We start from the raw sequence: 26,886 nt of genomic DNA, 5'->3' as shown, positions 1-26,886 counted from the left end.
TTATGTATGGGTTTGATAAATTGCTATTATTTCTCTAGACGCTGTCTTAGTATGAATAGTTAATCTATTGGTGAGCTTTTTGCGCTAGTTCACTATTAAGGATATTTTAGAGGATTTTGTAAGCGTTGTTAACTAATGATATTCCTATAATATTGTTCTGAAGCTATTTTCTTGTGACATCGTAATACAGTTTACTATTTTTACTGGGAATAAGCCACAATTTTACTTTTAAATAAGTTTATTTTACATTTCGATTTCCATTTCAAAAATCGTTCTCGAAAAACAAAAAAATAATAAATTAAACAAATTTTGTTTTTGTTTTAAAACAAATTTTATTAGAGGATAGTTTATTTGATTACATGAAATCAACTTTACCTTTAAGAATACACATTTAATGATGACAGTAAAATTCTCCTGATAGTAATCATACTAAATTATGAGGAAAAAATCTTATGATGCTATCCCAACATGGTAGGTATTTGATCTTAAGTTTAGTTTGCACTCAATGTTAACATCAAACTTTAGTTTTGTGTTTTTGTTGTTGAAAAACATAAATGATGTATCATGGATTTATTTTTGACTTACTAATCAAAGTATTTTCTCTCTATTAATTTCATCTTTAAATATGATCAAATAATTATTATGTCGAGATAGTATCAGAAGGTTTTAAAGTATCAAAAGCTATACGATATGAGACACGTATACAAATCTATATGATTAACTTAATATCAGGGACCGAAAAAAAATATATATAAAATAACCAAACATAGAGCAAAGGCTCAAAAAATTTTAATTAAATGAGGTGTATTCGAGATAAAGATAATAAAAGACGAGTTCACGAAAATGATATCAAAAAGAGATGAAAAAAGTGATTTCACAGTTTCTTAAATAAAAAAATTTGATAGAAAAAAAAAACAGATTAACCGGAGACAGTAACAGCAATGGCAATTCAAAAATGATTTGGATTGGATGATAGTCCTGAGGAAGTATGTACAGCATTAGGAGAGTCAGGAGCAAGTTGACTAACAGGTTTATCTAATAGAATTATGGAAGTGGGGCAAATTCCAGACGAATGGTGAAGCAGTACCTGTTTAAAAATTAAGGGAATTATAAACAAGATACAAACTCTAGCGCCATACAACTAATTAGTCACACCATAAAAATATAGCAGAGAGTAATTGATAGACGGTCACGCAAGCAAACCAAAATTTCCGATATTCAGTTTGGCTTTATGCAAGGCAGATTAATAACAGATGCAATTTTCAATCTTGATTGACCTTGAGAAAGCATATGATAGAGTTCCTCGAGAGATTCTGTGGTATGTACTCAATAAGAAAGGAGGCGCCAGTGAATATGTGAATCTGATGAGAGACATATATGAGGGAATAACAGTGTTAGAACAGATGTAGGACTCCTTCTTATAGTGCTGTGCACCTATAGTGCATTGGCGAATTATCGTAAGGCCAGACGTCTATTTTTGGCGGCATGTAAAAGCTCGCCAGTGTTATTTATGCCTATTCAGTTCTTTTTATCTCAATATTTGCTCTCAATATTTGCTTGGATAATTAGTTCAAGGATTACGTATTTTCCCCCCTCAAAATATGACCAAGATATCCAATTTTTCGTACCTTGATTAAGTTGGGTAATTCTGTCTCAGTATTTGCCCTTCTCAAGACTTTCTCGCTTCCCACCCTATCTGTCCATGGTATGCTGCACATTTTTCGCAAGGTCCACATTTCGAAGGCCTCCAACTTGTTAATTAACTTAGTCTCCATGCCGTATAAAAATATGGACCATACATATCATTTTACCATCCTGTAGCGAGGATTGAAGGAAAGATTGCGGTTACATAGTAGCTGTTCAAATTCAATAACAGCTTGTCTTGCTTGTTGGTTACGCCATTTTATTTGTTGTTGAGCATCCCATTGGTCCATCAATATCGTTCCCAAGTATTTAAATATTTTCACTTGCTCAATTGGAGCCTTATCTACTTGCAGCTGTACTCTTAAAAGTGCATTTTTTCTTATTGCCATGCATTTAGTTTTTCCAGCATTTATCTTGAAGCCATATATTTTTTCCATGGCATTTATTTTATTTAGCATCAACTTCACAGCATTTTCATTGTCTGTGATTATAGCGGTGTCGTAACGAATGTTATTTATCGAGTACCCGTTGACCTTTATTTCACTCATGGAGCCTTTGAATGCCTGTGGAAACACATTCTCCACATAGAGGTTGAACAGCACAGGAGACAAAACCTGTCGCTCTTAAAATGTGAAATTCCTATGTGTTAATCGAGTTGTTCAGCCTCACTCGTGCTTTTCGATTTCAATAGAGATTCAGGATTACTCTTATATCTTTCCCGCCAATTTTAGCGTTGTATAACATTCTTAACACTGCATCATGTTTTACGATGTCAAACACTTTTTCATAATCTAATCAGTCTGCGATCTTTGCATTTTACTACTTTTTGTGATTTAGGGATCAGTATAAAGGTTGAATAAAGCTAATCCGTTGGAATATGGCCGGTGTTATAATTGTTACCAGCATATTGATGTCACCTTCCAATAGTTTTATGGCTTCCGTAGTAATGCCATTCGGTCCAGGGGCCTTGCCCAGTTTTGCTAAGTTACTAGTATACTCCACCTCTGCACGAATAACGAGACGGCTGGATAAATTTTCTGTGGGTAAGTTAGTAGTTGGCAGATGCACCGAATAATTAGGATCAAGATCATCATACGGGCAGGTGAGGTTGAAATTTGGATAGTAGAGGCTATACGTTGCGCATCACTATCCCTTACATCCCAGGTATAGGACAGACTGATAAATTTCATGTTAAAGTAGGATTGCACCAAGGCTTAGAGCTTAGTCCTTAATTTATTCTTATTAGTGTAGGATTAGGTAACATTTCCTGGTGCTTAATGTATGCTGATGATCTAGTGTTAGTAGAAAATTGTGAAAGTGGTTTAAAAAAATCTGGAACAGTGGGTACAAACTATCGAGGAAAAAGTTTTAAAACTTAGTGGAACAAAATAAGAGTATTTGGAATGTTCTCTTAACTCTACACTGCTCAATGTATCATATATAAAACATAACGAGAATTTACATGTATAACATAGTGAAACAATATTAACAGCACTATGTAAAATATTCGATATATACCACTCTATTATATATACACATTTTGTAACCTGGCAACGTCATCTAATATTTTATAAAACGCGCGAATTAGCCAGTTATCACTTAACCGTCGTGTTGACTATAACGCTGAGTTTAAAAATTTTTTATAGGTGGTTATTAATAAAAATTGAATGCGCAAAATTGCGTTTTACTACTATTATTTTTAAAGGTATGGTAAAAAATTTGTTTGTATCATTTATGATACATAATGTAATGTGCATGCAATTTACAGAGGAGAAAAATGCAACTTCCTACGACTTATAATGGAAGGGAAAGTGGAAGGAAGAAGAGGTCCAGGAAGAAGAAAATGCTCCTGGTTGAAGAATGTAAGAGACTGGACAGGCATGGACACACATTCGATACTAAGAACAGCTCAAGATAGAGAGCCATTTGCTGTAGTTATAGCCAATCTTCAGTAATGGAGAAGGCACCTTAAGAAAAATGTAATGTGGGTATTATTTTAGATGTCTAGCTGGTATATGTAGAGGCCTCTATAAGGTAAAGAATCTCAAGATATAGTCGACAATTGGGATGATAGTGAAGATGATTGTAATGTAAGTGATATTGAAGACTTGAATAATGATGTAGATTTAGAAAATAGAGATATCAAATATTCCAGTGGTATTTGAAGATAAGCTGATTGGGGCAGAACTGGAAGATACAGCCGAAAATTACAGAGAACAAATAAGGAAAATCGAAGATATAAGAAATGAATTAGAGGTAAACGTTAATAAGACCTAAAACGAATATATAAGCGAAGACTTAGATGAAATCCTAACGAGATGCATTTATTTAAAGACAAATTTAAAAATATTTTGTGGAAGAAAAGAAATTTACTATTAAATGAAGATGTTTTAGCATTCAAAGGTGATTCTTCATTACCTGCATGTGTACAAAAATTTCATCAATAAAAATATTATATTATAAAGGTACTTAAGTATTTTATTTTCTATATATAATTTTGCCCAAATGCACTTTGTATCAAATTTGATACATTACCGAAAATGTCTGGAAATTAAAAAAAAAAATAACTTTAAATTTTTTTAATTATTTTTTTCGAACTTCTTTATAAAATAGCTATACATAGAATTTTTTCCAATCTAAAATTAAAAATTGAGCATTGTAGGGTTAAAGACGTAGTTACTACGAATAAAATGGTATCTTTAGAGGGTGAAATGATTGTAAGAAATAGCTTTAAGTACCTAGGATCGGTATTACAGTGTGTTGTGTGACATTAAATTTCCAATAAGGATAAAGGAACAATTCTATAAACATCAATAAAACCTGCTAAGATGTACGAAACAGAATGTTTAACAGTATAAAAAATAGAGGCATAACGGCTACACGTAATGGAAATGAGAACACTTGATGATGGATACATGGACTGACAAAAAAATATACCTACAATTAAAAATGAGTATAGTAGGGTAAGTCTAGATGCCAAAATGATAGATAAATAGGTTAAGATGCTTTGATCATATTAAATTTCGAGACGTTAATCACCCAATATGAAGAATTGCCGTTATGTGAGTTTCTGAGACAAGTAAGAGAGAAAGACCAAAGATGGTCTGGGGAACATACTTAGACAGGACATGTCGGTAAAGGGAATTTATATTGGTATGATTTAAGATAAAAACTTATGAAGATATTGTTAAGCCGACCCATCGTAGTAATAAAGAAAAACAGAATGATAATCCTGGATTTGAAATTTGCTTTGCAAAGTAAAAAACTATGTCTTTATATAAACACCTCAGGCTTCTTAGTCTAGGATGTTATTTCCATTTCCATGTTGTTTTCATAAATCAAATTAATAATTTGTAACATTTTTATCTTAAACTAAATAGCCAAGTTTAAACACATGTTATATTTTATATGGTGTTTCTAAAAAGTTTCATTTATTCAATACCAATTAACAAACTTGAAAAACTTTGTATATCTTTACCAATTACATAACAATAGAGTGGAAGAGTAGTGAAATCGAAGAACTGGTACAGTACACCATTAGTATCTATGATATCGTAGTTACTTACTGAACAATTAATTACAGACATTATTATTAATAATCAACTTGTTAAAAATACTTTATTTTAGTTGTTACATTCAATGGCCCACTCTTCATAACTTACTGTAATACTTGACAACTTTTTTTTAAATATAAAGTAATCACAATCAAAGTGACAGTCCATTACACTGATACCACTTATTTTGTCTCCAGTTTTATAATAAGTGTTAATAAAAAAGGTTCCATTATTATCTTGCTTAAGTTCCCAAATTAAAGTCTCTCCGAATTTCACTGGTTTCCTGAATGCTTTCATTGCTCCAAGTGCAGCACATAATGTTGTGTCATGTGCCGATACCATAAGAAATTTTGGCATGTTAAATGAAGATGAGGTGACGAAAGTATCAAAGAGATCAAACATATATTGGTAGAAAGGACCAATGCGAAGTCTGGCTATTTCAGTTGTGGAGCTGGTCAATCCGTAGACAACAGCTACAAAAAAATAAAATATATATTTTAGAACTATTTTACTCCTATTTTTTTTTTATAAAATATACACAATACATTTTAGAACTGAATGTTTATTGGAGATGATAAAATTAAACTAGCAGTAGAACTGAATACGTACCATCGTTTATTAACGGATTGTTAGAAAAAAAAAGCCAACTGAATAATTAAGAGAATAACAAAGAGAAAAACAAAACCAAAATATACATATCTGAGAAAATAACACACCATAATGGATGTCAAAAATAGATGAAAAAAATAGGAAGGAAGAAAGGTAACCCTAATATACTTTTAAAAATTATCGCTCGTAATGTAATGTAAGGTACTGTAGTTAAACTACTTGGAAAAGTAGAAAACAAATTCGAGAATAATGTTACCTGGTGGTGTCAAAGAAAATCCAAAAAAGTTTTGAAAATATAATAGGAATATTAAAATTAACATTTAAACCATTTGATTCTCGAATATTTTGGACATTATGAAATTTTGATAGTGAGGAGTAGCTCAGAGATCATCGAGTTAGAATCTATGGAGAGGGCATGACGTGACTAAAAACGACCTCACTTCGGCCATATTGTTAACATTGTTTTGACACTTTTGACAGATCGTATATGTTTGTTTACGTTTGTTGTTTTTCGAATATTTTTAGTTTTATAATACTTTTATAGAAACTGTAATAATATATTGTGATAGTGCATAATAATGGTTTCTTGTTCTTAACGTAGTTGCAGTAGCAGAAGCAATGTTAATTAAAAAATCTTTAGGAATAATGGTTCAGTTTCTACAGGTTAGTACACAAATATGTAAACAAAGTAATGGCCCGTACTTCAGAAAATAAATTAATAGTATTTGACTCTATTAATTTATCTTTATGCATAATATATTGTGTTTTTAGTGTGTACCGCGGGATAAATAAATCATATTTTATTCAAAATGTATTGCACTATTTTAGATTATGATTAGATCTTCTGAATAACTAGTCATATTTTTATAGTAGTTTTAATATTATTGAGTCCGGCCATGATCCCATCGCCATATTGGTATTATCGTTAGCCACGCCTACCTACGCCGTTTTTAATACACACGTTAATATGCTCATAGCTTCTCCATAGATTCTAACTCAATGTCAGAGATCAAAACTATAATTATATATCGTGTCGTTTGTATATATACTCATGTATATATATGTATGTTTATATATATATATATATATATATATATATATACATAAGAAAAAGGTTAATGCGAGTTGATGATAAAATAAAGGTAAAAGGTATCGGCATAGCTCGCAACAAAGGAAAAAAAAATAAAAAAATATGTGTATAAGATGAAACCTACATACAATTACCTTTATATATATATATATATATATATATATATATATATATATATATATATATATATATATATATATGTATATATATATATATATATATATATATATATATATATATATATATATATATATATATATGTATATATGTATATATATACATTGGGTTTAGGTTCAATAAGTAATAATAAATTTGGAACTAGATTTTATTGTCCATTGAAATCAACGTTTCGGCAGGAAACCGTTGCCGCTTTCAAGATTTTACAATGTACAAGTTTAGGAACAAATATATATATATATATATATATATATACAGGGTGGTCCTTAAGTAATTGTACGAACAGAAACCGTAAATTCTGCACTTTAAAATATTACGATTTAAGCCAACTTGCCTTAATAAAATGTTGATATTAAGAAAGATACAGGGTGTTAAAGTGGAAATTTAAAATTTTATTTTTTCTATGTAAATTTTTCTATGTAAATATTTTTAGACAAAAATTCACAATTGGATGCTCATGAGTAGAATAAATTATAATTTTTTACATACTTAAATGTAACTGATAGAGGGCGCCACGTATGTTACATGTGTGGCATAAATTTGGGCTTAACTTTTTTGCTCTTTAAGTTAGCTATTTTTGTGTTAAAAAATGTTTAAGATACATTATTTCTACAAAGAAAAGATATACTTGTTAGTACCCTCAAAATTTAACCGTTTTCGAGATAATCGCATTTTATAAGTCAGCTGCATAATAATATTTGTGCGGTAAAGCACTGAATATCTGTAAATAAGCATAATTCATAGTTTATTCTTATTAAAACAACTCAAAGATGATAATGTTACATCACAAAATGCTTTGTTATGGCTGCTAAATGTCTTATGAAATCGTAGGCTTCCACGGCCAGAGTCAGAATTATAGTTTATTCGTCTTCCGGGTTTGGACCGTGTCATTTGTGAGTGACCCAAAAGTGGGTTCATCTCGACGTTTCGCTACAATTGTATGTAGCTTCTTCAGGAGAACAAAAAAGAAAGAAAAAAGAAGAAGAAAAAGAAACAAAAGACAAGAAGATGGGTAGTTAGCAACGGTAACTCAGTTACTCAACGCAACCAGAGGCGAATACTAACTACCAAGATGGGCATTTGGTCACAGTAACTCAACTACTCAACGCAGCCAGAGGTGAAAACCAAATGCCAGGACAGGGATTCACGTCCAACAGCTCAGAACACTAACGCGTCGAGAGGCAGGGAGTGAATCCGACGATTACTCCGCTACCGCTCTATTTATAGTCGCGGTGACCTGTCGTGTCGGGACGTATCGGCACACTCCGTGGCGCGAACGTCAAGAAGCGCGCGCTGGCCAATCATGTGGTTGCATCGTGGTAGCGGGACCGGACGGCGGCTCTAGACTGGGATTCCAGATGGGAGACAAGTAGTATCCTTCCTCTCGATTGATATTATGTGGATTTTTTCGAATCTCTAGAGATTCGCGGATTTTCCTGGAATAAAAGAAGGGGCTCTTAGAAATGATATGAGTTTTTTCGAACAATATGGAATGACCGGTTTCTTGGCAGTGTTCTGCAACTGCAGAATGGGAGAAAAGACCTGATCGAATGCATCTTTGATGCTCTTGAATCCGAGTTTTGACGGAACGACCAGTTTCGCCAATATACACTTGTCCACATGAACAAGGAATAGAATAGACACCACAGGAAGATAGGGGCGGTAATGGGTCCTTAGGAGAGGGTAGATATTGTGAGATTTTCTTGGGTGGTCGAAAAGTAGTCCTGATACCTTCCTTGCGAAGAATTTTGCCAATCCTATCAGTGACACTTCGAATATACGGAAGAAAAGCCACAGGAGTATTACCCGAAGATTCTGAATTTGTCGTCCTAGGGTGTAAAGGGGGATGTAGATGTCGGTGTGTAATATTTTGAATTGTGGACTTGGAGTAACCGTTGGCGACAAGGGTTTTTTGCAGATGGCCAAGTTCTTCTCTAAGGTTGTCAGGTTCAGAAATCGAAATGGCCCGATGGATGAGAGAGTTGATCACAGAATTCTTTTGGGCAGGATGGTGGTGGGATGAAGCATGTAGGTAACGATTCGTGTGAGTCTTTTTTCTATAAACAGAGTGACCCAATCGGCCATTGGGCTTGGAGGTGACTAACACATCGAGAAAGGGAAGGGACCGATTATTTTCTACTTCCATTGTGAATTTTATACTCGGATGTTGTGAGTTAAGATGATCTAGGAAGGGAGAAAGGGTATGTTGACCATGGGGCCAGATGATAAATGTATCATCATGTATCATCTGGCCCCATGGTCAACATACCCTTTCTCCCTTCCTAGATCATCTTAACTCACAACATCCGAGTATAAAATTCACAATGGAAGTAGAAAATAATCGGTCCCTTCCCTTTCTCGATGTGTTAGTCACCTCCAAGCCCAATGGCCGATTGGGTCACTCTGTTTATAGAAAAAAGACTCACACGAATCGTTACCTACATGCTTCATCCCACCACCATCCTGCCCAAAAGAATTCTGTGATCAACTCTCTCATCCATCGGGCCATTTCGATTTCTGAACCTGACAACCTTAGAGAAGAACTTGGCCATCTGCAAAAAACCCTTGTCGCCAACGGTTACTCCAAGTCCACAATTCAAAATATTACACACCGACATCTACATCCCCCTTTACACCCTAGGACGACAAATTCAGAATCTTCGGGTAATACTCCTGTGGCTTTTCTTCCGTATATTCGAAGTGTCACTGATAGGATTGGCAAAATTCTTCGCAAGGAAGGTATCAGGACTACTTTTCGACCACCCAAGAAAATCTCACAATATCTACCCTCTCCTAAGGACCCATTACCGCCCCTATCTTCCTGTGGTGTCTATTCTATTCCTTGTTCATGTGGACAAGTGTATATTGGCGAAACTGGTCGTTCCGTCAAAACTCGGATTCAAGAGCATCAAAGATGCATTCGATCAGGTCTTTTCTCCCATTCTGCAGTTGCAGAACACTGCCAAGAAACCGGTCATTCCATATTGTTCGAAAAAACTCATATCATTTCTAAGAGCCCCTTCTTTTATTCCAGGAAAATCCGCGAATCTCTAGAGATCCGAAAAAATCCACATAATATCAATCGAGAGGAAGGATACTACTTGTCTCCCATCTGGAATCCCAGTCTAGAGCCGCCGTCCGGTCCCGCTACCACGATGCAACCACATGATTGGCCAGCGCGCGCTTCTTGACGTTCGCGCCACGGAGTGTGCCGATACGTCCCGACACGACAGGTCACCGCGACTATAAATAGAGCGGTAGCGGAGTAATCGTCGGATTCACTCCCTGCCTCTCGACGCGTTAGTGTTCTGAGCTGTTGGACGTGAATCCCTGTCCTGGCATTTGGTTTTCACCTCTGGCTGCGTTGAGTAGTTGAGTTACTGTGACCAAATGCCCATCTTGGTAGTTAGTATTCGCCTCTGGTTGCGTTGAGTAACTGAGTTACCGTTGCTAACTACCCATCTTCTTGTCTTTTGTTTCTTTTTCTTCTTCTTTTTTCTTTCTTTTTTGTTCTCCTGAAGAAGCTACATACAATTGTAGCGAAACGTCGAGATGAACCCACTTTTGGGTCACTCACAAATGACACGGTCCAAACCCGGAAGACGAATAAACTATAATTCTGACTCTGGCCGTGGAAGCCTACGATTTCATTTGACCAACCTCTACGGGGAGGTTATATTCCGCAAAACCTCAGAGTTCTCCAATCTTCGCTCTAAAGTTTCATCTCTACTTTCTTCGCTCACCTTCCTCTCTAGATGTCGTGATAATAACTTGGTTCCCAATTTTCTTGTTCTAAAACATCACATTTCCTCTTCATCTTCTTCCCGAATTCTACATCGAGCCAGCCTATCTCTACTTCGTGAACGGATTCAACATATTCGAAAAACCCTTAATTTTCAATCCCAAAAACTTTTTAAGCTGCATCTTGAACTTTCCAGTATTCTTAGTGTCGATGATTGGTCACTTTTAGACCGCATTTCCTATCATCAAGCCGATAAAATCCTTCTTCTAAGCAACGAAACTCACAAAAAGAAATTCCAATCCCTTGTATCTAAGAAAAAACCACATTCCACCACTTCTACTTCTCTTTCACCTCTTAATAACACCGTCGTTAATCTTTCTTCTCACCAATTAACAAGTGCAGAAAGCAGTCTTCTATCTAAAGGTCTTAATTTTGCTATCACTCCTTCCAGAATTCCTACCGAAGAAATAGTTTCAAATGTGGAAGCGGCACTCCGCACAATTCCTAAAATTCCAGCCGACCGTATCCGCTTTGACGTCGCTAAATGTCTTGATACAGCCAAAATCCCTACTTCCAATATATCTCGTGAGGAATTCATAGCTCTCAAAAATCTCCGTTCTCTTTCTGAGATAATAATCCTTCCTGCAGACAAAGGTAATGCCACAGTCATCCTGGATACTCCTTCCTACATAGAGAAAGTAAACGACTTACTTAGGGATACATCCTGTTATAACACAATTTCTCGAGACCCCACTCCTAGAGTCGAACGCGAAATTTCCCATGCCATCAAACAATCCGATCTTTCCGATGATGTTAAGAAGTCCATAGTTCCGAAAAACTCCATCTGCCCCAGAATTTACGGTCTTCCCAAAATCCATAAAGACAACGTACCTCTTCGTCCCATTGTGACTACGATTAACTCTCCTACCTACAAACTCGCAAAGTACTTGTCGAATCAGTTTAAGACCTATACTGGTCGTACCTCTTCTTATGTCCGAAATTCCACACATTTCATCACCTTAATCTCCTCCCTCACGGTCGATCCCCAAGACATTCTCGTCAGTTTCGATGTATCATCCCTATTTACTAATATCCCCATACATGACTCTCTAGTTGTTCTGCGAGATCACTTGACCAATGATAACAAGTCTTTGGTTTTGGCAGATCTTGCGGAAAAATGCCTCCTTTCAACATATTTTTCTTTTAGAGGCAATTTCTACAAACAAATATCTGGAACACCAATGGGTTCTCCCCTTTCCCCTGTCATTGCTGACATTTTCATGGAAGCCTTTGAGTCTTTAGCCCTAGAATCTTACCCCTTAAAACCAAAGGTCTGGTTCCGCTACGTTGATGATACATTTATCATCTGGCCCCATGGTCAACATACCCTTTCTCCCTTCCTAGATCATCTTAACTCACAACATCCGAGTATAAAATTCACAATGGAAGTAGAAAATAATCGGTCCCTTCCCTTTCTCGATGTGTTAGTCACCTCCAAGCCCAATGGCCGATTGGGTCACTCTGTTTATAGAAAAAAGACTCACACGAATCGTTACCTACATGCTTCATCCCACCACCATCCTGCCCAAAAGAATTCTGTGATCAACTCTCTCATCCATCGGGCCATTTCGATTTCTGAACCTGACAACCTTAGAGAAGAACTTGGCCATCTGCAAAAAACCCTTGTCGCCAACGGTTACTCCAAGTCCACAATTCAAAATATTACACACCGACATCTACATCCCCCTTTACACCCTAGGACGACAAATTCAGAATCTTCGGGTAATACTCCTGTGGCTTTTCTTCCGTATATTCGAAGTGTCACTGATAGGATTGGCAAAATTCTTCGCAAGGAAGGTATCAGGACTACTTTTCGACCACCCAAGAAAATCTCACAATATCTACCCTCTCCTAAGGACCCATTACCGCCCCTATCTTCCTGTGGTGTCTATTCTATTCCTTGTTCATGTGGACAAGTGTATATTGGCGAAACTGGTCGTTCCGTCAAAACTCGGATTCAAGAGCATCAAAGATGCATTCGATCAGGTCTTTTCTCCCATTCTGCAGTTGCAGAACACTGCCAAGAAACCGGTCATTCCATATTGTTCGAAAAAACTCATATCATTTCTAAGAGCCCCTTCTTTTATTCCAGGAAAATCCGCGAATCTCTAGAGATCCGAAAAAATCCACATAATATCAATCGAGAGGAAGGATACTACTTGTCTCCCATCTGGAATCCCAGTCTAGAGCCGCCGTCCGGTCCCGCTACCACGATGCAACCACATGATTGGCCAGCGCGCGCTTCTTGACGTTCGCGCCACGGAGTGTGCCGATACGTCCCGACACGACAGGTCACCGCGACTATAAATAGAGCGGTAGCGGAGTAATCGTCGGATTCACTCCCTGCCTCTCGACGCGTTAGTGTTCTGAGCTGTTGGACGTGAATCCCTGTCCTGGCATTTGGTTTTCACCTCTGGCTGCGTTGAGTAGTTGAGTTACTGTGACCAAATGCCCATCTTGGTAGTTAGTATTCGCCTCTGGTTGCGTTGAGTAACTGAGTTACCGTTGCTAACTACCCATCTTCTTGTCTTTTGTTTCTTTTTCTTCTTCTTTTTTCTTTCTTTTTTGTTCTCCTGAAGAAGCTACATACAATTGTAGCGAAACGTCGAGATGAACCCACTTTTGGGTCACTCACAAATGACACGGTCCAAACCCGGAAGACGAATAAGCTAAATGTCTTATTGAAAAAAGATTCTTCATCTTCTTATTTAGGTGCTGTGTCCGTATTCAGACGTTGGCCGTCATTATGTTTACAATTTCCCTTTTCTATCGCTTCTTAAGTTTCTATACTGACGTTTTATTACTTTTTCTATATTGTAAAATGCTAAAAACGCAAAATATGTGGTTTATGCAAGATGGTATACCTCCACGTTCTGTAGAGAAGGCAGTGAGAATATAGTTAAATACAACTTTTCTGAAAGTTGAATTGGTCGTGGTAGTCATATTCCTTGGCAATGTGGTGAGATATTGATATTATTTAATTCATAAAAAATCCCAAAAAATACTTATTATTCATTACACAGTAAACACACAAGCAATTTAGTTCAGCATAATATTAGTTCGTTAGTAAAAATCATTATAGTCCATTTATTCGAGATGTAATTATAGTTACTCGTAAGCTCTAACGTAATCATATAAATAAGTAATGTCATCGATACGTTATTCCGTGTGTAGGTATATAAGTAACCAATGAACGAGATACATTACAGTTTAATACTTTATTGAACCTCTACGACAAATAAGATGTAGTTCCACAATATACCATAAGATTTGGATATGTAGCCAAAAGAATATATTCATCCATTATACATTGTAGCCATCACGTAGCCCAGAATTTAATCCGCTTGAGTTGGTTGTATGGGGCACATTAAATCAACGTGTTTATAAGAATACCATAAACATTCGCAACCAACTATGGGAAGAAATAAATACTGCAGCAGTTTCTTTAGAACCAATGATGCTATTTAATATGAGATGATCCATTATGGAATATATTGACAAATGAATTAAAGAAAATGGTGGACATATCGAACATTTACTTTGACAAAAAGTTATGTTATTTAGTTTAACTATTTCTTAATTTGATTTGTAAACAAAATGTTTTGATTATGACTTTAATTTAACATAAAACGTAAAATGTTTGATCTAAAATCCTATTATTCTGTTATTTTGTTAAATCCAGTTATTAATTATCCTGCTGATATATTTATTTTATTTAATATTTCGTTAACTATTAACTTTAGTTAAAGGTATTTTATACCAAAATTTAGAAGTATTAATGTTTTTGGCTATTTTTCCTGCGTTGCCTGGAGTAATTGCCTTAAATCAGAATTACGCAGCTGATTTGTAAAATGCGATTATCTCGAAAACTGTTGAGTATTGAAGTTATTAACAGGTATACCTTTTTTTTGTTAAAATAATGTATCTTTAATATTTTTTATCGCAAATACAGGTAAGTTACAGAGCAAAAAAGTTAAGTGCAAATTTATGCCACATATGTGACATATGAGCGCCCTCTATTAGCTACATCAAAGTGTGCATCAAATTATAATTTCTGATATTTAAAAGTACCTAGTTGTAAATTTTTATACATAAATGTTTACAAACATGAAAGTTACAGCGAAAAATAAAATTTTAAATTTGCATTTTAACACATTATATCTTTCTTAATATCAACATTTTATTAAAGCAATTTGGCTTAAATCGTAATATTTTAAAGTGTAGAATCTACTGTTTCTTTTTGTAGAATTACTTATTACGGACCACCCTGTATATACAGGGTGGTCCGTAAGTAATTGGCCTTTATCAGTCTTTGCTCATACAAAAAATGAATAAAGCCAAAACAGATATCATTGTTTTACAGGAAATGAGGTGGACTAGCTCAGACATCCTGGAAAAAAATAACTGCAATATTTACTACAGTGGACATTGGAACGATAAGACTCAATCAACCATGGGAGCTTATCGTCTATGCTTCGTCTAACTCAGTCTCTCAAGTATGAATTCGTCTTGTCTTAAACTATGAATTAAACCATGAACCTTTAGCTGATAGCAAATAAAACAATTATTTAACTAATCATATTTATTAAAAATAAGAAATAATCAACCCTGCCAATGCTTTACAGTAAATAAATTTGGACGATACTTATGGCACCGATGGGTAATCGGGTGGCCTCCCAATTAGATGGTTAGGTCCTCCTGACAGCTGCAGTTATTCCATATTATACTTGTGTGGGCTCCCAATTAAGTGGTTAGGTCCTCCCGACAGCTGCAGTTATTCCATAAAATATTCAGAAATATTCCATAAAGTAAATAAAATCTTCTATACAGCCAATAAATCCAAGAGAATTCTGCAGACCATAAAATGAAGCTTATAATAATTCCTACCTTCTTTTATAAATTTCGATTACTGACAAAAAATAATCCCACCACGTTTAGAAAAGTTGATAGGGACATAAAGTAGGGAGACTAAAATGAAGTTTTCTCAGATGACATAGGACGTATGCCTATGATGGAATTAGCTCTTCTTTCAACATAGAACAGAACATTTAGTCTACCAGAAAAAAAGAGAGAGGGCGAATATTATTTATTATACCGGAAAAAAAGAGAAAGAGGGCGCCAACTACTTTAAAAAAAATAGTAAAAAGGAAACAGAAGGCAAAAAAATTAATAAATTAATAAGGAAATTAAAATAAAATAATTATTTAAATATAAATTAATAAAGATGTGACATTTATAACGTTACAACATCCCACCCGGCACGAATTTGGTACCGGATTTATTGTAAGTAGCAAGGTCAAACATACTGTAATTGATTTCAAAGTAATTGATCCTAGGATATGTCGAATAAGACTTAAGGGAAGTTCGCTAATATTACCATTATTAGCATCCACGCTTCAACGGAAGAAAAGAAGGATGATGAAAAAGACATGTTTTATGAGGCACTTTACTAGCGAGAGTACGATGAGTGCCCAAAAAATGACATCAACATAATAGCAGTAGACTTTAATGCCAAAGTTGAATGCATAAAAGACGCGTAGCAATAGCAAACAGAACGGTTCGCGGTCTACAGAAACATTTAAAAAATAAAAATATAAAACGTGCAGTAAAGTTCAATATATACAAGACCTTAATAAGACCAGTTTTGATATATGGGGCTGAAACGTGGACCTTATCTCATAATAATAATGAAAGATTTCTTGGTGTTTTTGAGAGAAAAATTCTTAGAAAGATTTTTGGGGCCGTAAATGAAAATAAGCTATGGCGTCGAAGATACTACTTTGAACTATATTAGTTATACACCGATCCAAATATAGTGAAATTCGTTAAAGAGCAGAGACATAGTTGGGCTGGACACATTGCTAGGATGTCAGATCGCGAATACACGAAGAGATTAACATTTTCAAAATCGGAGGGCAGAAGAAGTAGAGGACGACCAAAAAGAAGAAGGATTGATGATGTGGAAGAAGACCTACAGATTCTAAGGGTCACAATATGGAGGGAAGTTACCAGGAATCGACAGGAGTGTCAACTTCTTTGTGAGCAGGCCAAGATCCACAACGGATTGTCAAACCAGTTATGATGATGATTAAAAAAAATAACATATTAAAATTGTTATTAAAAAAAATGTTTGAAGAAGGACTTACTTTTTAGCTTATAAACATTTATAATAACTTCTATATTTGTTTGTTCATTACTATTAAGACCTAAAAATTGAGTAGAATTTAAGTAAATATCTATACTTTATGATCCAATTATGGACAGCATATATAGTACAGTCGTCAGAGATTTGACCCCTAAAGATCATACGAACAAGCAGAATTTTGCAGAGAATAATAATTTTGGGACCACAAAAAAGATGCAAAAAAGTTTACCACTTTTATCCCCGAGCTTTCTCCTAAAACCCCCTCGCAGGGGGGTAAAAACGCAAAAAAATCGATTTACCAAGAATCTGTACACATGTAAAAATGTTTCAAATAAAAAATGTAGCTGAGATAATTTTAAACAAACATGTTTATAAACATTTTTTATCTAGCATGAACCGTTGTGTTAGAAAAACCCATCCAAACGAATCCAAATGTCTTATCGACAAAAAGATGAGTGTTAAAGGCAAAGAGTCCAACTTCTGTATGCAGTTTTTGTATTTTGCCGAGGATAAACTCGGTTTTTAAAAAGGTGTAAAATAAATTAACGTGGCGCCATTTTTGCCATTTTTTACGATTTTCGTGAGATCAATAACATTAATCACTTTCATTGACCACTTGTAGTAAAATTTTCATTTCTAGAGATCAATCGTTAAAACATATGACATTAAACTTCAATATTGAGTTGTGGTAACAAATATAAGGCATTTGAGATATGAATAAAAAACGCAGAATTTAATGTTTGACATTATAAACGATCATACGTCACGGGAAATGCCTCCAAGAAGAAAGTTTTGGTTGTAGTTTATTGCAAAAGCTTTGTTCTTTTAAAAAACGTACTAGTGTAATTGAAAAAAAAGTTTTAAATGTTTAAGATCGTTTGATGTGTGAAAATTTAAATCCAGCGTTCTTTAAGCGTATTTCAAATGCCTCACATTTGTTGCCAAAACTCAAAACTAAAATTTCGTACAATAGGTTTTAAAGGTTAGACTCTAGTAATTGAAACTTTATAGTGGCCAGTCAATGAAAGGGATAGATTGTATTGATCTCGTGAGAATCATAAAAAATGACAAACATCGGGCCACGTTTATTTATTTAACAACTGTATAAAAGCTGAGTTTATTTGGTTATATATCTGCGGCAAAATACAAAAACTGCATATGAAAGCTTAACTCTTTAGCTTTAAAACGCATCTTGATTTTTGTCAATAGGTCACGTGTATCAAAAGATATCGAATTTTTATCGTCGAGTTGATATACATTTTATTGAACATTGATTTCGCGTGATTAACTGGCATGCAAAATCGACGGTCGCTTCAAGCGTTGTTTCTAAGAGAACGGTTCATTCTACACAAAAAATCCTTACCAACATTTTTATTTAAAATTATCCCAGCTACATTTTTTATTTCAAACATTTTTTTCTACGGTGTAAAGATTCGTGGTAAATCGCTTTTCTTCCGTTTTTACCCCCCTGCGAGGGGGGTTATAGGAGGAAGCCCAGGGGTAAAAGTGGTGAGGTTCAGTGGCATTTTCGTTTCTGACGACTGGAGTAATAGAGAGACGGCGCGGCGTAAAAGGTTAAAACCCCATGAATTTTTTTTATGGAAAATTTTTTTCCGGGAGATGCAAATAGCACAATTCTTATTATTTTTTAGATACTGCAATTTAAGAAAAATCAAGGTCCTGCGTGCCATAAAAATCGAGAAATTGCAAATTGAAGCTCCAATTTGAAGTTCTATTAAAAACAACGGAACTAGGACAGGCGCTATTTTACGAGAACCATCACTTTAACAGGTTATACCTTTACTCCTTCTCGGTATATTCCATCTATATAATGGAAAATTAAAGATAGATCTTTGTTTAAAATCTGTTTAATTTTCAGCTCTTAATATTAATAAACAATGGAAATATGATTTTAAGAGAAAAATACTATCTTCATTCTATTGATCACAGGAGGTTCTTTGTTTTTCTAAAGATTGTGTTTCTTTACCATATTTTCAGTAAGCGTACTTACGACTGGGTGACATAACAAATATTAAAGTTATTATTAATGTTTATAAACTAAAAATTAGCCCCATTTCAAACGGTTTTTATAATTAAAATTTTGTTAAAATGTTCTATATAAAATTTTTTTCATGTGTTAAAATTTAAGCCTCAAAGAATCGATTGCGGTCTGTCAAATATCTATAGAATCACTGTTTGATCAAGTGCAGATATTTAAAAAAATTGCTTTAAGAGATAAACAAATTGAATAACTTATAAACAATTTGGTCGATCTAGCTGAGATTTGGATAAATAACTCATTACTTGCTATAATTTCAAGCGGTTATATTACTTGTCATTATGTAAGGAAGTTTTTAACAGTTATGAATTACTACAAAAAAGGGTTTTTGCAGTTATCGCGTTCACTTATTTATGTATTTTAATTTACAAACTCGAAAATTCAAGAACTTTTTAAAATTTTTACTTAAAACATTTTTTTCTAAAATGCATAAACGTTTTATAGGCAAAAAATTATGTTTTTACTTTTTATCATTGTTTACAAAAAACAACGCGAAATGAGCTTTACGTGTTCAAGGATTTGTCATCACGTCATCAGCTATCCCTCATATACCTTTCACAACATTCGAAAACCTGTATAAGATTTTTTCAGCTTTTCTTTCTTCCCTGGTCGGAAGATATAGAGAATAATTATATAGAATAATAAAGAGATTGATTTTTTAACTGAATTTAAGCGTTTTAAAGTTAATAACGGAAAAATGTTTACAATATCACGATTGCTGCATTATTTTCATACGACCTATTTTATTCAGGTGATTCGGGATATTAATAGAAATTGGTCAAAGAAAAGTCATTAAATGTAAGATAAATAGGACGTTATATTTCTTGATGTTCGATAAGCTGTAGTTTTAAAATTTGATGTCGTGTTCTCCTTCATTTTACAAAGTTGGCTTTTTCAGAAATTATTTGACCGATGGTAAGTATATGTTTACAATATCACGATTGCTTAATTTTTTATACAAACTTTTAACTATTTTAACCACGTAATTAGGAATATTAAAAGATTAGTAAAAAATGTCAGTTTATGTAAGATACATAGGCACGATATATTCTCTAGAATTGAGATAACTTCAAGTGATGGGCGAAATGACTCATTTGAATGTTTCGAATCATTTGAATTAACTCACTGTGATGATTCGAAACATTGAAACAATTGACACATTTTACCCGATACTGTAACTTCATAATATGTTTCATATCATAACAATTCATTGTCGGTCGCTATGCAAAGATACAATATTTCGTGCAGATTCATTTTCTGTAAGGCACGTGACAGCAATGTTATTGTTAAAGTATTGTTACGAGGATTGTTGAACGATTAGAGATTTCAGCTTGCTAAGCACAAATTTATTGTTTTAGGTGTAAGTTAGATATGTTTAGTCTGATTTTATTTAATTAGGTTTTTTTCCTCGGTAGTATAGATTTTCATTACCATTTTTAAATGAATAATTAAGTATCATTATCAGATATGACACATACTGACTCGATGTTTCGAGACAGTAAACGTTTAATGTTTAATGTATCGAAACATTGAAACAGTTCTGTGACTCAATTCATTGCTTCGAAACATCGTCTCACTAGCCAAAACTAACAAGTTGTATTTTAAAAACTTGATGTATTATCCTTTATTTTACGAATTTTTCTTTTTCAGGAATTATTTGACCGATGGTGAATACTTGATCCAACCTATTGTGTATTATTACAGGCCATTACAGGGTTATGCATACGAGTTGATATAAGAAGTATATGCATTTTAAACTAGTATCTCTCATAATATTTTAAACACATTTGATGAAAATGCATATATACAGTGAAACCACTGTAAGAGATTACTCCCGAATCGATTCTGAATTCCCGGTCATTAGAAATGGAAATCTCCGTTATTTTTATATCTCTTTTTACCGACCATTCCCTTAAACGACCGCGAGCATCCATTATCGAAATCTCCTAGTACCAATCAATTATAAAATCACCCTCAATAAAGGGCAATAAAATTTGACCATTCTCGAGAAATATAAATAGGGTACAAAATCCTTAATGGTAGACGGACCCATAAAATTTATTTCTTAACCTTTTAAGATCTGGTTTTAACATTCAATTCAATTTTAAACTGTTATGTGTTAACTAATTTTGCGTTCTGCTTATTGATTTATCAGCTTGACGCGTAATAGTGGACATTTTTTTATCGTGATATTAGAGAGAGCAAGACTACTATATCTACTATCACAGGCTATTAACAAGAACAATGCATTGAAAAATGACAGGTGTCCTGAAATAACAAATTGCAATATAACGAATTACAATTTGGTTCCGCGTAAATGGAAGGTGAAGAGGAGGAATCAGTTATCATAGGCAAAAACAAAAATCCTCGACATTTTAATGTTAGCCTCTTAGCAAGGTATTATTCAGAATTTTATATTGATATATAGAAGCTATTTTATTAAGAGGCTTTTAACTTGTATATACCATGATTTTTTTCTTCAAGAAATAGAGAAAAACATCAACGCCTGTCATGATAATGGTTACAGTGACTTGTCATAATGTTTCCCTAATGACAATTAAAAAAAGCTTTGCTAAAGATAGATTTATGTGTAATATAGATGCAGATGGTTTTAAAGAGGATAATATTCCACTTGCAAAGCTATTTCCCACTACCAAAGATGCATTAGAGGATTTAGAATAATTCGCCTTGATGGATAGTGATATGCCAATAGAAAATGGAAAATTGACTATTAACTATTATATTGAAGAAATACAAGAACTAAATATAACTATTCCTAGTTTGTACCTGAGAAAGAAGAATCAGTGGTTTTTTTAGTGTTAAATATATCAACACTATTTGAAGCCTACGCAAATCTCAGATATTTAGAAAAAGTTTTATTCATGTGAACAATTTTTTACATATCCACAAATAATTCTTAGCTTTAATAAAGTGTAATTCTAAACTTTGTAAAAATAAATTAAAAATCATGAGGCAATCGTTAATTTTTGATTAAAAAAAAAATAAAAATTTTATTATAGGTACAATGTGTTTAAAAACAGAATTCATCTTGTTCTTAAATTGATGTGATTGTGTTTATTAATGTGTCTAATAAATTAAAATTACAATTAATTAAAACTGTATGTAATATGTAAAAAATAACGTAAAATGCAGATTAGTTGCTTTAATTTTCTTAAGTTCTCTCTTAAACGACCACTGTACCAGGAAATATAAATAGACATAAGAGAAATAGATAGATGACGATTGCTATATACCACTAGTATATACCACTAGTAAAACAACAATATGCAGGGTACTATTCTTCAAAGTCTAGATAAACTATCAAAATCGACCTAGTTCAAAAAATATGTGAAGTATATACCTACAAAAAATATGCACAAATATAGCTAGAGAAATCAAATACGGAAAATATTAACAAAATATATCCATTATTCATTATCGATTATATTTTGAATATTGTATATACAGTGTAGACATTCGTTGAATGTACATAATATTACTTACCAGCTAATGTTTCCACAATATCTAAGTTTATTTTTTCAATCCATTTGGGTACAAACGAGCTGTTGTAGGAATTGTAAGAATTCAAAACGCTATAAAGTGTCTTTATTTCAGGAAGTGATACTGTCCACCCTGTTTTATTGGAAACAAATTGGAATAGTTCCGTATAATTACGTTCGTAAGACGGATATGTTGCTTTCTGAAGAGTTAGAAGAATATCTTCGTACTTTCTAAAAATTATAAATTTAATTTTAAAATAATCCCTACAATCTAATAAATAGAAACTGGAGTGAATAGATGTCATAATTAATATTCATAATTATGACACTTATGAAAAATATTACAAAAATAGATTTCACCGAGAGTTCGGCCCTGATAGCGATCAAATCTACCACGTTATCAACTGTCCCGAAATACAGTCATTTTAAATGGTAAAAACAAATCATAATTTATTATTTTATACCTCTACTACAAATTTAAGTGCATTGGTTAGTGCTGGCAATATTATCTCAAGTGAGTAGCACTTCTTTTCTTATTATTTTTCTAACAACAACAAAATAACCTTTAAACAATACCTACGTAAAGAGATAACAAAAATTCCAGTTGGGTCTTGACCAGTTTTTTGGACCGGCCATAGGGCTACAGCGGAGCAATGACAAGACTAATCTCTTCGTACTTAAGCAATCGTAGTTTCAGAGTCCGGATAGGACAAGTCCTATCCGAACTCGGGAACCCGGAGGCTGGAGTGCCACAGGGAGCGGTACTGTCACCTCTACTGTATACGATATACACAGCAGACATACCTAGAACACCAGGTACACTACTAAGCCTCTATGCCGACGACACAGCGATAGCGGCCAAACACAGAAATGTAGACATAGCGGTAAACAACTTACAAACAGCGCTAGATGACATAGAAGAATGGAGTTTAAAATGGAAAATCGCTATAAACTCCGAAAAGACACAGGCTGTACTTTTCAAAAAGAGGCACCAACAACCAGAAGACCAGGTAACTGTGCAAGACAATTCTATCGAGTGGAAAAGTGAAGCAAAATACCTCGGAGTAATCATGGACAAAGGCTTAACATTTAGAAAACATGTAGAAGCTACAGTACAAAAAGCCAACATGGCAAGAGCATCAATAAGAGGCCTAGCAGGAAGAAAAAGCAAACTTAGATTGAAAACAAAAATAAGATTAATAAATTGTATAATTCTTCCTATACTAACATATGCATCTCTCGCATGGGGACACATATGCAATACATCAAAAAAGAAAATACAAGCGGCACATAACAACAGCCTAAGACACATAACAACAGTCAACGTACCGAGATACGTAGCAGAAAGATTCCTCTTTAGAGAACTACAACAAATCAGAGTGACCGACACAATGAAAGAAAAAGCTAGGACAAAGTTCGCGGAGATAGAAAACCACCCCAACCACATATTGCGAGAGATATTGAGGTACGACGCTTTCCACAGATGGAAGCACAAAAGACCCAAACAACAAATAGTAGAATAAAATCATAATACTAGAGAGAAAATCAACAATCACACCAGAGAGAAAACAAAACACCAGAGAGAAAACACTTTAAAAAACAACAACAACGCACAATGAAGATAGTTCGTAGCTCATAACCCTTGTGGACAATCGCAACGTACAGCGTGGACCCAGTAAATTTTATGTAGATAATTTATTATATAAATATGCACTAATTCTGATTTTATGTTTCAGGCATCCTACAAAAAAAAATCCAAAAAACAACAAAAAAAAACGGCTTCGGCCACCAAAAAAATCAAAAAACTACTAAAAAAAAACAGCGCAAGCCACAAAAAAATATTAACAAAACCACTAAAAACTCGGGCATGTAGGGCCCAACCCCTTGAGCACCAAGTCGCCGAACTGAGCCTAGCTCAGAGCGGAGACTTGAGGCCCAAGTAGGCAATTTTAGTTCGCGGATAAGCCACATTAAGATAACAGGAATATAGCGACAATGCGCTGTCCTGAGTTTTGAATTCGGTTAGGAAACCATGTTGGGGTTCTATTACCCAGGATCTCCACATGAAGAGCATTTGGCTGATAGTTGTGCCCCTATCGCGCATCAGAGTGCTATAGGGGGGAAAGGGATGGTCTGGAGCATTCGAGCGCGGTGGAGTGACTCCTGTTTTTACTCGAGTTAATACACCTCGCTCCAATGAATTGTTACACCCGAACGTAATTCTTAGGGGTGAACATTTCTCACAGGCTGGGTTTAATTAAATTGCTTGCTTGCTTGCAGGACCGGCTCAACTTCTGATCAAGAAAATTAATAAAATGACTTCATACAATACACAACTACACACAACTCCACTAAACACAGTTACTGAGATGTCGTAAATTATTTTAAACATCCAAGAAAATAACAAGCAATAGTCATTTCCAGCATTGAAGGTACAAAAAACCATGATTACGTCGTAGCTGTTGTATCACTAGTGGGTCCAACTAATGTAATTTTTGCCTCCAAATTGTTAACAATAGGATATGCATATACCTCTCTTCAAAAAACACTGTGGATTCTTATAAATATATCGAAATAAATGGATGTTAAATCGAAGTAAGAAGATTAATTTCTCCAGCCCAGAGACTTCTAATATCTAATGCATGCCCTACAATCCCGAACGAAATAATTGAACAAGAATTACAAAAACTTGGTATTCACACAGTATCGGAAAATATGTCTATTCCTGACTCTTTTACCATAACTTATGATAATACTTTCTGTCGGGTATTTCTCTTCATAGACGGATTCAGTTGATCTAAATGTAACAGCATTAGTCACCAAGAATCAGAAGGCGTTCACATTTCAAACCAAACTAATTCAACTACCCTCTTAGATTCAACCCAAACCACATCATCATTATCTAAACCTCATGAACCTAATGATACCCCTTCAACTCCCCTTTCAGATTCAACTCAAACCACCTCGTCATTATCTAAACCTAATGAACCTAATGATAAAATATATCTATCTACGGAAACCGACCTCATCCAAAACATATCTAAAGATAATCCAAACACTTCGTCTTCTTCTTTCAAAACAACAGCACCAGCTGTAAATAACACTAAAAATACTACGACACCAGATACACCAATAACCTTAAATAATGCAGTAAATTCTAAACAGCTAAAAAGACATAACATATCATCTCCTGAAATTAACCAAGACAACCCAAAAACCGATTCATCCCTTTTTAATACCCCTAACTAATATAAACCAAAAAAGAAACCCAAAACCTCTTCTAAAACCCCCCGCGAAGATGTCATTCACTTCTAGAATCCACCAAAGATAAAATTGAAAATAGATCACCTCCATTTATACTAAATTTCAATGAAATATGTGATTTTATGGAAAATGTTTTAAACTATCATAACCCCGAATTAACTTCTAAATATTACCCCAATGAACCATAGGAACTAATTCAGATCCTTAATTTTGTTTATTGTACACACAAAATTCTAGGTCAAGAAATAATATCACCCGACTAAAGACAAAAATAAACCCTAACCCTTGTTCAGCTGACGAAACTGACGAATCATCACTAGTCGAAGGATAATCAAGGGATGACTAATTCATTTATAGTGCATTGGAACATAAATGGGTTTTATACCTATTATGAAGAGTTAAAACTACTAATCGGCGAGCTTTCCCCTTTAATTCTTTGTCTTCAAGAAACCCACTTCAAACAAAATAACATAAATTTAAAAAATTTTCAATGTTTTAAAAAAGCTGGTGGTGGAGTAGCTATTTTCTCCTGAGCTGATTTGGAAGCTAAACCGATCGCGCTAAGTATTAATCTTGAAACTGTAGCAGTCTCTATTACCTCTCATAAAAATATTAACATATGTAACATTTATTTACCACACCCTAGTAATCTAGATATGCACGAATTAAATAATCTTATAGACCAAATTACACATCCTAAATTAATTTTAGGAGATATGAACTGCCACCACCCGGCATGGGGAAGTCACAAAACTGATAAATACGGTAACTTGTTGAAAAACCTAATTGATTGTTCTGATTTATTGTTACCTAATACAGGGAATCCAACTAGATTTAATTCTTATAATGGCTCATTCTCCGCCATTAATATATCCTTATGTAGTCAATCACTCTCAACTACATTGTCATGGAACACTTTGAACTCATTATATAATAGTAACCACTTTCCAATTTCTATAACATCAGATCACATTCATCCCCTTGGTTTTCCAATATATCAGTCCTGGAAATTAAAAAATCTAATTGGGCATCCTATCAATCC

General features: G+C 34.2%; 1 protein-coding gene across 1 annotated transcript in view; it reads right to left on the bottom strand.

Moving 5' to 3' along the window:
• Positions 1–355: 355 nt before the first annotated feature.
• The window catches only part of LOC140436943 (lysosomal acid phosphatase-like), a 101,634-nt gene continuing 75,103 nt past the window's right edge, over positions 356–26,886 (bottom strand). The window contains exons 4-5 of the mRNA XM_072526122.1: positions 22,585–22,811; positions 356–5,671 (exon numbers count right to left, since the gene is read on the bottom strand). Coding sequence (XP_072382223.1) covers positions 5,268–5,671; positions 22,585–22,811 — 631 coding nt within the window. The 3' untranslated portion in view covers positions 356–5,267. The remainder of the gene's footprint in view (positions 5,672–22,584; positions 22,812–26,886) is intronic.

The sequence above is a fragment of the Diabrotica undecimpunctata genome, chromosome 3 (genome assembly GCF_040954645.1).
Source record: "Diabrotica undecimpunctata isolate CICGRU chromosome 3, icDiaUnde3, whole genome shotgun sequence".
Lineage (NCBI taxonomy): Eukaryota > Metazoa > Arthropoda > Insecta > Coleoptera > Chrysomelidae > Diabrotica > Diabrotica undecimpunctata.
Note: the sequence above shows the minus strand (reverse complement) of the source record. Positions and strands in the feature narration are given on the sequence as shown.